Here is a 16,679-nt window from a genome sequence, read left to right on the forward strand (position 1 = left end):
GCCGAGGTCCCGCCTCCGCTTAGCGTCTATTGGCTCGCCCGGTGGCGTTTTAAAAAAAAGCACGTCCGGACGGCCTTCCGCCAGGCGATTGGTGGAGGCGAACGTCAATCAGAGCATGTCAGCCGCCCCGCCCCCCCCCCCCTCCGGATTCCCTTTCGCCCTCCCCAGGTGGATGAGATCGCGCTGACAGCCGGCCCGAGTGTGGGAAAGTTATCGCCTGGCGTACAGGGCTCTTTATCGTGATGGAGAGAGCGAGCGGGCAAGGCAGCAGGGCAGACGGCAGCTCGCCCCCAGCGCCCGCTTTGACATCCCCCTTCAGTGATTCGTCCCGCGAGTTCAACGGGAGGGAATGGCACATTTAATCAGGTAGGCGCTTTGCCAGCATTTTGACCAGAGAGGGTGAGAACGGCGCTTTCCCCCCTCCAGGATTTTTTTTTTGCATCTGATGTCATTCACTGACAGAGTGGAAAAGATGAGGTTTAAGGCACAATTTGGGAGTTCCCATAAAAGCAGCGGGCACGCAGTACTGCCCCAACAAAATATTTCGTGCGAAGTCTTTGAACAAACCCGTTATAAAAGTATCAGTGAGAGATACTTATTTGCCAAATTTAAGTGTCAAAACTGATGTTTTTTCGGAGTGGTTTCGATGAAAAATACTCGTCGCTGCAATAGATCATCCGTGTATATTCCAAAGTACGGTTATAAAATGTGTTTGAAAGTTGTAGCGACTTGCTATTCTGTTGAAGAAATAAACGACTTCTTTGCGAAAGCCACTCCAGTGTTTGCAGAATTTTGCCTTGATTACAATTTTGTTCCAGACCAGACATAAACAGTAAATTTGTTCCTTTATACATGGATCGTAGATTTATTTTCTTAATGGTAAAATAATCGGGGCCACTGGAAAGTGTATCCTGTCGATATTTGAAACAGAAGTTATGATGCGACTTAACATAATAGAACTCAGGCTGTACAGAATATTTAATTATATTCTAAAAGACTAACTAATGCTTTTCAGATATTTTAAAATAAAAACCTGACTGGGTTCACCAATGTCCTTTAGGGAAGGAAACCTGCCATCCATACTCTGACCTAAATGTGATTCCAGCCCCACAACAATGTCACTAACTCTTAACTCTTTGAAACAATTTAGCAAACAACTTAATTGTATTAAACCACTGCAAAGAATAAGAACCACACAGACTGCAGTGATTCAAAAAAGTAGTCCCGCTGTCATCTTTTTTAGGGCAACTAGTGATTGGCAATAAATGCCAGCCCTTGTCCAAATATTTTTTTCTAAAAATAATTATATTACTTATTACTGTTGACATTGTTTATGTCCATATGTTGCTATAATAAAGACTAGACAAGATTATCACCCATTTGTAATTATATGTTCCTATAGGCAGGAAGCTCATAGGAAAATTTTGGATTGCTTGGAGGGATAACTTCCCACCATTCCTGAGCAGGGAAATTAAGACAGTTGTTTTAAACTCATCACAGATAGTGATTTAAAAATGCCAACAACCAATGAAATTGCAGTCTTGAGGTATACGTGCCAAAAATGCGTATTCTAGAGATTTTGTAAATTTATTAATCTCAAAAATAGAAGGAATTTGGCCTTTTTTCAACTACTTGTGAACTTAAAAAATGATCTTCATCCATATGCTGTTGTGTTCCTTTACATTGTTATTGATCATGAGATCATATGAAATAGAGGGAGGAGCTGGCCATTTGGTACATCGAACCTGCTCCACCATACAATAAGATCGTGCTGATCCGATTGTGGTCTTAGCTTTCCTGCTTGCCCCCCCCCATAATCCTTGACTCCCTTGTAGATCATAAGTCTGTCTACTCAGCATTGAATAAATTCAATGACCACTCAATGACAATATCCACAACATTCTCTGTGGAGGAGAATTCCAATGACTAATGACTCTCTGAGAGAAGAAATTCCTCTTCACCTCTGTCTTAAATGGGAGACTCCTTATTTTTAAACTCTGCCCCCTACTTCTGGATTCCCCGGAGAGGAAAAACCCTGTCAAACCTTCTCAGAATCTTATATGTTCAACAACATCAATTCTCATTCTCTAAACTCCAATGAATATAGGTCCAACCTGCTCAACCTTGCCTCATGAGACAACCCCTTCATCCCAAGAAATAAGATGGAAGTTGTTTTCTGGATATTGACATGGCTCTTGCTTTGATAGTAGTTTTAGATTTAGGATTACCCAAAACCTAAGCTTTATTCTAGTTTTTTAAATAACAGACTCTTCTGTATTATCTGATTATCTAACACAAAACACTCCAAGGGCAGGATTTTGCTACGGCTTTGGAATCCCAACGTCGGGAGCAAGTGAGGGCCCCGAGCTGATGCTTGCAGGCAACGAGACAAGCTCAGCTAGCTTCCTGAAGGCTGCCCCCTAATTGGCCGTCTTCACATATGCTATCTATTAAGATGGGCTCTCAATGTTACTGGCCCGATCAGACAGCCACTGGCCTGATCAGACAGCCAGTAATTCGGCAGCTTTGGCAGACCCACCTGGAGAGATGAGCACTGCTGATGCAGGTTGCTGGTGCTGAGCTGCACAGCTTTAAAGTACGAAACAAAATGAAGGCCGACAGGTCCATTGGTGTGGAGGGGAAACCCCTTGGCTGTATCTGGATTGGCTGTAGTTGCGTCCTTTTGAGCTTGCAGCCCCATCATTGGTGCACGGAGCATGGCTCCATTGCCCCCCTCACTCTGCTCCACCCCCAATCGCCGAACCATGCGCAGGAAAGCCGCCAGCATTGAACTGGCGGCCTACATGTATAGCGAGAAGGCAAGTCCGTCCACGGCAAAACACTGGCAAGGCAACAAAGTCATTCTTAATTGGTGCCTTAAACAGCATAATTGGGTGCCTACCCCTCTGAAGTGGGAAGCTGACCCAATTACCAGCCTGTCCCCGGGAAACCTCCTCTGTAGGAGGAATGCATCAGGGAGCCATCACGACATGACCACCGCCAACAGCCCCCCCCCCTCCCTATTTTCCTGGCTAACGCCACCTCCAAGCCCACCATCATGAGGCTGGGAAAATTCAGCCGCAGGTTATTTTGCTCACTTTGTAATTAAGCTCATTAAAAAGTGTCCAGTCTTTCATTTGTTGAGTAGATTTCCCATGTTATTTGAAACCTTTTCTGGATGCAGTGATATTGTAAATTTAGGAAACATATAACTTGTAAGGTTATGGTCGCTATGTAAATGTTTCTGGCTTGAGTTTGGGACCTTGTTCACTGTACACGCACCAAGCTCTTTACAATTTTTTTACACATTGAGTGTAGGCAAATAATACATGCTTTTTTCGGTTTTTTGCAAAACATCAAATAATTTGAAACAGTCCACCAAAATGAATGATTCACTATGAGTCAGCTGCTGATGTAACAGATCCTTTGTAGTTCTTTTGTATATGATGAATTTTGTTCCATGAGTCCACTTAGAGAGATGGGTTAAATGAGCTTAGAGATTGGTTACCTCAAAGACCAAAAGTTCCAATCACACTTTTGATTGATTATCATAAGGCATGATATAATTTGTAGATCATAAAAATGTAATGTAATGCAGTATGTAATCAAGTCTCTCAAATGCCTGACAACCCTTCCTAGATGATGAAGAATAGAGACTGTTGTAGGCCAGCATGTAACCTACAATGGATTAACCTGCTTCGTTTGATAACATCCAAATTGTTGCTTAAATAATCCCAAGTTTCCACCCTCAACTCTGCCTACAAGTCCATTTCAAGTACGGATCATTGTATATGTGAAGAAAAACTTCCTGATAATCAGTCTGAACATTTTATTGTGTCAGCTTGGACCTGTGTCCCCTTTCCTACAGTTTAATTTTTTTTTAAATTCTAGATCAACTATTTCCATACTATTTACTGACTCGTATACTTCAATAGATCAGCTCTCAGAAGGATTCTTCTCAGGCTAAGACATAACACTCCTGACACTAGGGAATCAACCTCATGAATGTTCCGTGCAGTGTCTTTAGTGCTTGACTATCCCCCCTATTCCTTGACAACCTGCACTGGATAGTGTACCCAAGGGACAGTCTGACCAGAGCATTTTACAGTTTGATCACAACTTCCTTTGATTTTTATTTTACTGCTTTGGTTATGTAGCTTATTCTTTTGACTTTGTTGATTGCTGCTACTCTGCGTTGATTGGTCATATTGCATGTTGAATCTACAAGGATTCTGAGGTCTCTTTTAACCTGTTCCTTAGCTATTTCAACACCATATGTGGATATATACATATTGCATTTGTCCTTCCTATATGCAGTACTTTACACTTTTCTGCATTTGTATATTATTGCACTAATAATAAATATTAAAAAGAGAGAAATGGACATCTTTTATATGCATGTAATATCTTTGAAAATACATATAATACAAATTCTATTTTAAAGACAACCTACATGGAGATTCCACCTATTTAGAATAATTAACTAGCGTTACGACCGGGACAGGAGGAGTGTGCAGTTGATCTAGCCCCAGGCTCCACACGTGGCATGGTTAGTTTAAAAGTTTAATTCAGTCACCAAAAAGGCCAATTATTTACCTTCACTGCTGTTAGACCCAGAATAAAAGAGACTTTAACCAGGCTTCTTTCAATAAACTCAAAATGATTGATTTATTATAAAACAAAACTTATTTTTTAAAAGAGGTTGCAAGAACCGGTTAACGTACAATTGTAATCTGGAAGTATAATTATCTATCCGTCTTAAAATTCTCCAACATAAACACACACAAATAAACAAAGAGTCTCTGCAGAGATAGGCGGTTGAAGAAAATACTTTATAAAACAAAGGATAAAGTTCGCAGGCTTTTGACGCTGTCGATCTGGAGCTCCCTTGTGTGAAGACAGATTGCTAGTCCCAGTAGATACCTGGCAGTTCTCAACAATGAAGCTTCAGCGTGGAGGAGATTAGAGCCAGATCAATCCTTCTCATCTCAGCCTCTCAGATTTCCAAAGACAGACAAGTTCCACTGAGATGAGGATTCATAGCTGGATACTGATAACCACTCTACTTCAGGCAAGTCAAGGAGAGTGTGAGCTGAGCAGCTTCATTTTCTCAGTTCATTCCCAACTGAGTTCAAAAAACAAGTTCAAAACATAAAGCTCCTCCATCAGGTGATTTCCAGTAAATCACCAGGCCTTGGCCTTTAAAACTATTTTCATTCCATCGATTAAAATAATTGCCGTGCAAATAAGCAAATAGCTCTCCTCCACAAGTGCCATGCTGATCAGGCGATTTCTTGGAAAAGGCATGCTTGTCCACAGTCCAATGTGAACTTATGACCCTTTAAAAAAAAATCAGCTTCCAACTGTCCAAATAATACAAAGTCCATCTTAAAAGAAAATATTGTCCTAAAAGATATGGTTGTAACACCAGTGAAAAATGAGTGTAGATAAAAACAGAAAGTGCTGGAAGTACTCAGCAGGTCAGGCAGCATCTGTAGAGAGAAACAGAATTACCATTTCAGTTTGGTGACCTTTTGTCAGCACCGAAAAAAGTTCAAGCAAGTACAGAGGCAGGGAAAGGGGGAAAAAAACGAAAGGAAGGTCTGTGTTAGGGTGCAAGGCAGGAGAGATTAAATGACAAAAGAGATAATGGTGCAAGGCAAAAGGAGATGGTGATGGAACAAGAAAAGAAACATAATGTAGACCTAGAAAAGATGTATATGGGAATTTCAGAATAATCAGCAACAGCTGCCATCTGAAATATTTGGGCGAAATATCTGATCTGAAATTATTGATCTTATTGTTGAGTACAGAAGTCTGTAAAGTGCCCAATCAAAAGATGAGGTATTGTTCCTTGAGATTACACTGAGCTTCATTGTAACAATGTAGGAGGTTGACAGGGGAGGTGATAAAAGGGCAGGTGTTGCAGTTCCTGCGCTTGCAGGGGAAGATGATGTGGGAATGGGAGGAGGTGATTGAGTGAGCAGGTACTTACAGAGGGAACAATCCCTTCGGAATGCTGAAAGGATAAGGGAGGGGAAAATGGATTTGGTGTTTTGGTATCACACAGGAGGTGGTAGAAATGGCAGAGGATCTGATGAATTTGGAGGCTGGTAGGGTAGAAGATGAGTACCAGGGAAGCCTTATCATGGTTCTGGGAGGAAGAGAAAGGGGTGAGAACAGAATTGCAGGAAATAGAATGGACACGGCCAAAAGACCAAGGTCAACCATGGTGAAGTGGAATCCTCAGTTAAGGAAAAAGAGAAGGCATATTGGAAGCCCTGTTCTTGAAATTAGCATCATCAGAACAGATGAAGAAACTGAGTCATAGTCATTTACGGCACAGAAGGAGGCCGTTCAGCCCATTGAGTCCATGCTGGCTCCCCATGGAGCAATGCAGTCAGTCCCACTCCATTGCTTGATCCCATAAGTTTATTTCCTTCAAATGTCCATCCAATTTCCTTTTGAAATCATTGTTTCCACAACCACCACCTTCTTGCACAGTGAGTCCCACGTCATTACCACTCACTGCATAAAGAAATTCTTCCCCACATTCCCCTGCATCTCTTGCCCAAAATCTTAAATCTGTGCCCCCTAGTCCTTGTACAATCAGCTAATGGAAAGAGTTTTTCTTTGTCTACCTTATCTAAGCCGTTCATAATCATGTACACGTCAGCCTTTCCAACCTAACCTTGTAACTAAAATCCCTCATCATTAGATCCATTCTGGTAAATCTCCTCTGCACGCTCCCAAGAACCTTCACATTTTTCCTGAACTGGATGCTCGTCTAGTTGGTGCCTAACCAGAGCTTTATGTTGGTTCAGGATAACATCCATGCTTTTGTACTGAATACCTCTATTTAGGAAACCCATATACTTTGCTAACCACTCTCTCAATATGTCCTGCCACCTTCAAAGGTCAATGCACATGCACCCCATGGTCCCCCTGTTCCTGCACACTTTTTAGAATTGTGCCAGTAAGTTTATATTGCCTCTCGCCATTTCCCTTCTGCCAAAATGCATCACCTCATGTTTCCCTGTATTAAATTCAGCCTGTCACTTATCTGCCCATTCTGCTAGGCTATTTATGTCCTGTTGCAGGTAATTTGTATCATCTTCACTTATTACCACTCCTCCAAATTTGTTATCATCTGAAAATTTTGAAATTTTACTCTGTATTTCAAGATCAAAGTCATGTGTGTATATATAGAAAAAAAGCAGTGGTCCAAGCACTGATCCTTGGGGAACACTACTGTCTACCACCCTCCAGTCCAAAAAATATCAATCTGCCATGACTCGTTGCTTTCTGTCCTGAAGCCAATTTTTTATCCAATTGGATACTGGCCCTCCTATTCCGTAAACCTCAATTGTGTTACCCAACTTTTATGTGGTACCTTGTCAAATGCTTTCTTAAAATCCATATAGACAATATCCACCGTATTCCCTTCATCAATTTTCTTTGTTATTTCATCAAAAAATTCAATTTGATTAGTCAAGCATGATCTGCATTTTACATATTCGTGCTGGCTCTCCTTAATTAACTCAGACCACTCCCAAGTACCTGTTGATTTGTTTTCCTGATTAAGGATTCCAAAACCTTACCCACAACTGATGTTAGACTAACTGTCCTTGCACCCTTTCTTGAATAAGGGTGTCATATTTGCCACTCTCTGATACCTCCTCCATATCTAGGGAAGCTTGAAAAATTAAAGCAATCCCTTCCACTATCTCCTTTAGCAATCTGGGGTGCACGCCATCTAGACCAGGTGACTTATCTATCCTAGGCACAGCCAATCTTTCTAGTACCTCCTCCCTTTCAATTTTCACTCTATCCATTGTTTCCACTATCTCCACTTCAACCAATACTTTGCCAGTTTCCTCTTCTTTAATAGACACCCGTACAAAGAACTTATTAAGTATTCTAGCCTTGCCCTACACCTCAAAGCATACATCACTTTCTTTGTCCCTAATAGCACCAACTCCACCTCTTACAACCTGCCTACTATTTACATGCTGGTAGAAGATTTTTGGCTTCCCTTTTATGTTAATTGCTATTCTATTCTTATATTCTCTCTTTGCCAGTCTTATTTTCCTCTTCACCTCCCCTCAACTTATTGTATTTGACCTGGTTTTCACTTGAAAACCTCATCTGACATATATCATACACCCTCCTTTTTTGTTTCATCATAATCTCTATCACCATTATCATCCAAGAAACCCTTTTTTGCTCCCATATGTTTTGCCCTTGTTGGAATGTGCCTAGCCTGTACTTGAAGTGTGTCTTCCTTAAAGATCACCCGTTGTTCTGCTACAGGTTTTCCTGTCAGTCTCTGATCCATTTTACCCTGGCCAGATCCTTTCTCATCACAATGAAATTAGCCCTCTTCCAATTTAGAAGTTCTATATTAGGTTGTTTCTTGTTCTTCTCCATTACTAATCTAAACCTTAGGAAACTATGATCATTTTTACCCAAGTGTTCCCCCACAGCCACTTGGTCCACTTGGCCCTTCATTCCCCAGCACCAGATCCAGCAATGCCTCCTTTCTAGTTGGGCTGAGAGCATACTGTTCAAGGAAGTTCTCCTTAACACAGTTCAGACATTCCTCCCCCTCCTTACCCTTTATTCTAATATTAGCCCAGTTGATATTTGGATAATTAAAGTTCCTCAATATCACTACTCTATAGTTCTTACACATGTCAGGTCCTTGCCTATTGGTTGCAGATTTCTTCCTCTATCTCTCTCCCACCATTTGGAGGCCTATAAAATACCGCAAGTAGTGTGATCTTACCTTTTTTGCTTCTCAACTCTAACTAAATGGACTTTGTCCTTGCCCCCTCAAGGAAATCCTCTCCTCCTAATACTACAATGTCTTCTCTAATCATTACTACCACACCACCACCTTTTATCCCTTCTCTACATTTTTTGAACAATTTATATCCTTGTATATTAAGTGCCCAATCCTCACCATTTTTAAGCTATATTTTCGTTAGTACCCCTACATCATATTCCCATGCTATTTGTGCTTGTCGCTCACCAACCTTATTCACCACACTTTCTGTATTTACATACATGCACTGTAGTCCTCTCTTTGCATTCCTCGTAGTCCTTCTTAAATGACTATCCCCCTAACTATGATATCTTCTATAAAAACTGAATTTCTACACTTTGCTGTTCCCTCCTGTTCAGTTCCTTGCCTATTGGCGCCATAGTTTGAAATGAACTCCTTTAAGGCATCATCACTTCCAGCAATCTCTAATACTGAGTATCTGAGAGCGGCACACACCCTGAAGACTCCTGTACCACCTGCCTCTTCCTCCTCTTCCAGATGGCCACCCAACTACTATTCTGACCTCTACTTGCCTGTGGGATGACCACCTTCTGGAATGTATAATCCAGGAAACTCTCATCCTCCAGCTGCCCCTCAAGCTCAGAAATCCTGAACTCAAGTTGGAGCAGCTGGAGACACTTTCTACAACACATGGTCCAAGACCCAAGAAATGTCCTGAAGTTCCCACTGGGTGAATTAAACAGATTCCTTATAATGGTGGAGGGAAGGTTACTGAAGGTAGCTACTGGAGTCAGTGGGGTTATAGTGTTTATTGGTTGATTGTCTATCCCCAGAAATGGAGACAGAGAAGTTGGAGATGAAAGATGTGAAGTCAAAGGAAGCAAAATTGATCAAATTTTCCATTTTAGAAAAATAGCAGGATACACCACTGTACCAGTCATCAATGTACCAGAAAAAGAGGTAAGAAGGTGGGGGGTGGGGGTGTCCTGAATAGGACAAGAACAAAGAATATTACATAGCTCATAAAAAGGCAGACATAGTTTGAACTTAGACAGGTTCCCATGGCAACACCTTTTATTTGAAGAAAGTGGGTGGAGTCAAAGATGGAATTGCTAAATGTCAGGACAAGTTCGGCGAGGCAGAGAAGGGTGGTGGTGGCTGTGGACTAGTTGGGCCTCCTTGCAAGGAAGAAGCAAAGAGCTCTTAGACCGTCCTGTTGGGGGATGGTGGTGTAGAGGCATTGAAGAAAAAGAGAAAGTTAAGGCCTGGCAACTGTTTAATAAGTGGAGGTTGTTAGAAGAGTCACTGGTGTAGGCCAGAAGGGTCTAGACAAGGGGAGAAAAACAGAGTCGAGATAGGGTGAAGCCAGTTCTGAGAGGCAAGAATAGGCTGAAACAATGGGCTGGATTTTGAACTCTCACTGGAGCCAGGAGCAGAGCCAGCTCCATCCCGCCTCCGAGCCATTTGTGCAATGGCGGGATGGGGAGGTGGGCAGTTGAGGTGGGCTACCCATCTGCACATGGCAAGTAGCTCATCAGGCTCATCAAGGGCCTAATTGAGGCCAATTCAAGGCAGCCGACTGGAATTCAGGTCTCCACAGATAGCAGGGGCCAGTTTAGGTGTCTAGAGATGGACACCCAATGGCATGCTAAGGGGCCAGGACTCAAAACAAACCTTGGGACCCTCCCTGCCTGCCTGGGTGCAGAGACAGCCACAGGCCGATCTGTAGAGTGATCCTCCCCCTATTCCACAGTGGTGACCTGGCTGCTGAATCAATTTTTTAATTGAAGATTTTAAAAAGTTGGAAAGAAGATGCTTCCATTTTGAAACGCCCTAGCTCTTACTTACTCTTCATTATGCCTGCTGCTCCTCTCAAGCTGGGGGAAGGCTTCTGATTGGCCCTCCTACTTCAAGGCCCATTTATATCCTTGATTGGACAGCCAACCTGCCCTCTGACCATTAATTGGCCGCCTCCGAGAAAATCACACATTCTACTGGGAGTCAGGCTCGGGACCCAGAAGTTGTCCTAATCTCTATTTTCCAACCCCAGAGGGAAAATCCAGCCTGATTAGTTCACCAGTACTGTATATAGATCTTGCAAAGGAGATAGAAGTGGACTGTTTGGGTTGGTGGATTATGAGGTTGGAGGTCATGGAGAGAAAATCTTCAGAGGAGTTTAGGTCAGTGACAGCCTTGGAAATGATGGCTTGCTCTTCAATGGTAGGGTCATGTTTCAGGGAAGGTAGGCAGAGGTGTCAGAGATTCAGCATTTGGCCTCTGCCCCCTCGAGGTCAGTTCACTAGACAACCATGGTGCAATCCTTATCAACAGGTTTAATGACAATATTAGGATTAGACCTGAGAGAAATGAATACTGCAAGTTCAGAGGGAGATGGGTTAGATCGAGTGAGGGTAGCAAAGAAATTTAAACAATGTTATCAAGTGACACACCCAATAATACCTATCAAACTGAGCTATTCACCTTTGTGCAATCCATTGGTGCCTGTCTTGTGGCTACCTTTTCCTGGCTTCATGCTCCTATGCAGTGCTATCCCAGTGGCTGTAGCGTGACTGGCAGAAGGCTGCTGACTTTCATTGGGTGAGATTGTAAATGGTGTTGCAACCTCAAAGAGCTCTGGGCCTTGAAGACCCAGCTTCGGACCACAAAACCTCAGCATGTGTTGCAGCAGTCTGGGCTGGCTGGCTGAGAGGCAACAGCAAGGGCACTGACAGAGTTACGGTGGTGGGAGCACAAAAGTAGAACAGGTTTGTGCTCCATGGAGCCACTGGCAGTCCCCTAGGGCAGCTTCTCAGCAATCCTAGTAATATGTTGAAGGACAGATTACTGGACTGCTGTCAGAGCCTGCATGCTCCTTTGAGCATTAAGATCGGTAGCCATAATGACAACAGTCTGAACCTGCATGGCAGCAAGCATAGATCACATGCCTTCCATCTGAGCTTCCGCTGCAGCACCAAGATAGCTTCTGTCTCTACTGCACTTCAAGTTGAGACAGTGGCCACGAGAAATTGCATCAGGGCTGGGTCCACATTGAGCTGGCCACCACTTCCATGCCGAAAAGGATGGGCTCCAAACAGTGTCCTGTGCCATGTTGGAACCAGACCCTTCCATGCTCCTTGCAGTGACAAGCAGCTGCCTGGCGGGCCTGCCAATGCTGAAAGCATCTCCATGTTCATGCTCAGCAACACTCAGCTGTAGTCTGGCCTATTGAAGTCCTCATCTGAGACCCCTGTAGCAAAACTCATATGCTACCTTGCCCTCTGGGAAGCCTGCAAATGAACTGTCTTATACCCCTGGCCTGGTTGCAGCCACTCATGCCCAGTGACTCACCACATGCAGATTCTGACTTTACACTATTCTCTAAGGTACATGCAGTGCCAGTATCTGAGCTGGTAGCTGTGAGTGTCAGATCAAGTGACAATGTTTCTTCCTCATAGGTCTATAGCAGCTGTCATCCTCATGAGGCTGGATAGGCAGCTATTCTTGGAAAACGGAAATCAGAAAATCAGAAAGAGAGGAATGTGGTGAGAAAAGGTGGGTGTGGGATGAAATGCAAGAGCTCCGTGGCCACATAATCTGTGGCTAGCATTTCTTGGCAGATAGCAAGGTGGAGATGAGGTGGGATTTGAGAGGGCCATAAAGCAGGAGCATACAGTCATCCTGAAAGTTCTCAGTGGCATCAGATGCAAAGTCCTTTGTTACAACTGACCCCATGATGCTGAGCATAGTCTCCTCCAGCAGGCTTAGGTGATGAAGACATGTCAGTCCCCTGTTGGTTTTCTACTTCTCCCTGCAGTTATGGATCACCATGTCCTGCAGAAAGAGGGAAAAATGTCAGCAAGTCTGTTGCAATTTGTTTCGGTGACATAAAGAACAAATAGTGGGTAGAAAGAGTGTGGGAGATCCAAAAACTTTCGGGCACCAACGAAATGCACGGTTTCTTCAGTGCTGTCAGAATGATCTATGGCCCAAGCACTCAGACGCCACCCCACTGACAGCCAAGCATGGAAGTGATCGAGGCAGTCCGTATTCAATGGAGAGAACATTTTGAAGAACTCCTCAACTGAGACTCTGGGCAGAATTCTACATTCCCCGCCAGTGGGGTTTGTAGGTGGGGGATCACCATAAAATTTTACAGAGGGCTTTCCCACCAGGTTTCAGCCTGCTCTGACCTCTCGGTAATTTTACGCTGGGTCAGGCGAGGCCTGCTTTCCGCCCAACCTCAATTTCTAGGCTGGCGGGAGGGGTTCAGGGGCAGTGGGGGGAAGCCCGAAAATTAACCCTGCTCAGACCTCGGGCAGAAAGGGGCATGGGACGCCTCCTCCAGCAGCCTCCTTTTATCATCAGGCACCCCCACACCACGCCCCCCCAGAAATTGGGTTGGTCTGACCCCTGCGGGGCTCTTTCCATCACCTCCCCAAACCCCTACAGACACCCCCACTAACCCCCACTCTGTCCACCACAGCCCATCCCCCAACAAGACCTCACCTACCCTCCCTTACCTGAGACCCCCAAAACTTACCTGGTCCTGAACACCTGGGACTTAGGCTCTCAGGACTGCTTGTAGACCCAGTCCTCTTCACTGTAGCTTCTGGCCAATTAGATTGGTCAGCAGCTCTCTGAGGTGGGACTTCCTCCCGATAGAGGGGCAGAAGCCCTGACTCCAGCCAATTAATGCTCACGTGAAGTGACTGCAGGGCAGCCAGCATGGGCTGGGATGTGTTTGCCACCGAGTCCTCGGAAGGGGGTAGGAAAACTCTGCCATCCGAAATATGAAGCCTCTGTCTTCATCTCAAATAAGATGGTAGCACAATGTCTGCCTGCCTCAATGGGGCCGCGTGCAGGCTAATCACAAATCATGGTTCCCCTGCCCAAAAACTGAAGCAAGCCAATTTTTAGCTCATTGAGTCTAATAGAATGAAAGAGCCTTGTCAAAAATATTGGTGTTTTATTTATGTAGACCTTAACCAGACTTCCACATCTCATTTAGATGTATTTAATCTGTTTTCCATGTCATATCTTTGTAATCCATCAGAACGAGTTGTGGATGCTCAGTGTGACATTTCAATTATGTATGAAATTGTATATTGCACTCCTTAACACCTCACAGTGTCCATAATCAGTTAAAAGTATTATGCTACAAAAAACTGAAATGTATCACAGTACTGGCTGCCTAACCACAATACTGCTGAACATTTCTTTGGTTGTCCTTATTACTACTGAGAGTTGAAATAAAGTTTGTTTAAGTCTGTATCATTTGTGCTCAGTTCTTATTACTTTTTGAACTGTTTCTAGGATACTGGATCTCAACATTTTTACCTTTTAACAAGACAAAAACTGACCATGGCTGAGGGTTCAGACTTGGCTGGAGATGTAGACTGGAAAGACCGATGTATGACTCTTGAGTCACAATTGCTCAAGTTTCGTGTGCAGGCCAGCAAAATCCGAGAGCTTCTTGCAGAGAAGGCAAGTAAATATGAACAATTGAGATGGAGATGGGTGGAGGTGGGAGGGGAGGGCTGGCATTGCAGCAGGGCTACTGTCTTTAAACCACACATAACAGGCTTGCTATCTTCATGCTTGTCAGTGAGAGATGTGCAATATATAATTTTTCCACTTTTTGTTCTCAGTGCTGAATGAAATTGATGTAATTGAGAGGCATCAAGAAAATTAGCAAAAAGCTCCTAATGGATAATAGGCAACTAGTGTCAAGTTAAGAATAATTTTGTGCAGCAGATTGTGTTCACTAATAAATAAGGTATTAATAAATTAGAACAAGGAAATGGTCATTGCATCAGTCAAGACTAAAGATGAACAGATGCTATTCTGACTCAATGCATAATGATAGGAATGGTTTTTAGCCCCACTTGTCTGGTGGAAATCTGACACGTAGGGAGTTTGAATTGGCTAGATGACTAACCGCCAACATCCTGCACTGAACACGCTGTCAAAATTTAACCTGTTCCTTTGAGCAGATAGCAAGGACACCTGCATGAAGCTGACAGGGCCCTCCTTTATATATACATGATTGGGGTCTGGTGAGGTCGTCAAGCCCCAAATACAATTTTATTTGGCAGCCTGAGCGGGAAATAGCTATTAGCTTTCCCGTCGGTTGAAGAGAGCCTGAAGAAGATCTGGGGTCAGAAGAGGTTTTGAATTTTTTTTTACTTTTCTTGTAGGGTCAGGAGTGCTCCTCCAGGCCCCACAAGTAGAGCATAAAAACCCTGTATGCACAAGGCTCCCCCCATCACCTCCCCAACAAGACCCTTACAAATCCTGCTCTCTGTGGCTTAACCTTGTCAGTGGTTCTTCGGTATCAGCCGCAGACCTGTGCCACTCAAAATCTGGAGTGAGACTTGAACCTGCAACCTTGTGACCCAGAGGTGAAAGTACTACAACTGAATCAAGGCTGAAACTTGCTTAACATTGGAAGGTTTTTTCAAAAAATTTTTGTTTCAACATTTTGAAATAAAGTATACAGCATATAGAATTAGAAGACTACATGTGTTCTAGAAATATAGGGTTTTGATATTATTTACAAAAGTGTGACATTTCTGAAAAGTTATTTAAGAAGTTTGTATCACTATTCATGAAATCTTACCCTGTTTTAAAGAACAAATGGTTTCATATCTACCCATCTGATTCATAGCCTTCTTTAGTCATTTGTCATGCCATATGTTTCCGTTTAATCTCAACATTTAGAAACTTCTACACTACTGTTTATTTGGAACTGTTCTCCAACAAACTTGTTTACAATATACCACATTGTTTTGAAATTGTGTGAGAAAAATAAAATAATGTCTGGAGCATATGGCTCTCCAATAAACAATGTTTTCTCTCACATAATTGTTAACTGATGCACTGTAACTCAACTCAGCAATCCACTCCAGCTAGTTCCCAAAATGATTCCGAGGATAAGGAGAGGTAAGGGTAAGCATTTTCAGTGTTAAGTCTTCTGCCACAAATGTTATTTAAAACAATAATATTATTTGGTTAATTTGCTCACCTCCCATCTGTGATCCGCACTGATAACTAGCACTGTTGTAATCATTAAAATTCCTATCACTCCTCTAATCTTCTGTCTTATTCCCCTGAGCTTGATCTACACGTGTCCTAGGTATGCTTTGAAACGGACTAGAGGCCAACCAAGTTGAGGAAGATTACTACCGACTGAGTACGTTATGGCAGCTGGCTTTGCAGCTCTATAGTAAGGAGTTAGGTTTACAGATAAATCTTGGGTTAGAATCCCCACCTTGACTGCCATTTCAACTTCAAAACTACTATCATCAACCAATCCTCAAAAATCAAGCCTCAGCCATTCTCTGCTTGCAAACTACCACCTCTAATCTCCCTTTCAACTGCAACATCCTTGAACATATTGTTATCTCCCAGATGTATGCCATTTCTTCCACAATTCCCTATTTGATTCTCTCCGATCTGGTTTCTGCCCCCACTACAGCAGTGAAATAGATCTAGCCAACCTTTCATGATGGTGGTGTGTTACCTGTCATCAACCTCCACAGCCTTTGGCCCAGTTCACAGCTCTATATTCTTCCAACAACTCTTCTCTGTTTTTCAGCTCAGTAGGCCTGCTCTCACTTGGTTCTAAAAAGGTGAAGACTGGTTTTCTACAAAGCTCTATGCTGGGACCACTGTTGCTTACCATTTACAAATCATTTGGCCTCGAGTATCAGAAGTACAATTTCAAAATTTGTAGATGACTCCAAACTGGAATGTGTAATTAATACAAAGGAGGATTGTGACAAAATACAGGAAGATACTAATAAACTTGCAGAATGGGTGTGTAATTGGCAAATGAACTTCATGGGCAAAATCTTTAGCTCGGCGGGTGGGTACGCACCCGACCCACTCA

General features: G+C 43.1%; 1 protein-coding gene across 3 annotated transcripts in view; it reads left to right on the plus strand.

Annotated features, from left to right (window-relative positions):
• The first annotated feature begins 149 nt into the window (after nucleotides 1–149).
• The window catches only part of plekhh2 (pleckstrin homology domain containing, family H (with MyTH4 domain) member 2), a 159,231-nt gene continuing 142,701 nt past the window's right edge, over nucleotides 150–16,679 (plus strand). Inside the window, exons 1-2 of one of the 3 annotated variants that reach the window (XM_078557164.1) lie at nucleotides 150–366; nucleotides 14,102–14,272. In XM_078557164.1, coding sequence (XP_078413290.1) covers nucleotides 14,150–14,272 — 123 coding nt within the window. In that variant the 5' untranslated portion in view covers nucleotides 150–366; nucleotides 14,102–14,149. Of the gene's footprint in view, nucleotides 367–12,243; nucleotides 12,341–14,101; nucleotides 14,273–16,679 lie in introns of those variants that run through there. The other 2 variants (XM_078557165.1, XM_078557166.1) reach the window with 2 other exon arrangements.

This window comes from Cetorhinus maximus, chromosome 14 (assembly GCF_964194155.1).
Source record: "Cetorhinus maximus chromosome 14, sCetMax3.hap1.1, whole genome shotgun sequence".
NCBI classification, from domain to species: Eukaryota; Metazoa; Chordata; class Chondrichthyes; order Lamniformes; family Cetorhinidae; genus Cetorhinus; species Cetorhinus maximus.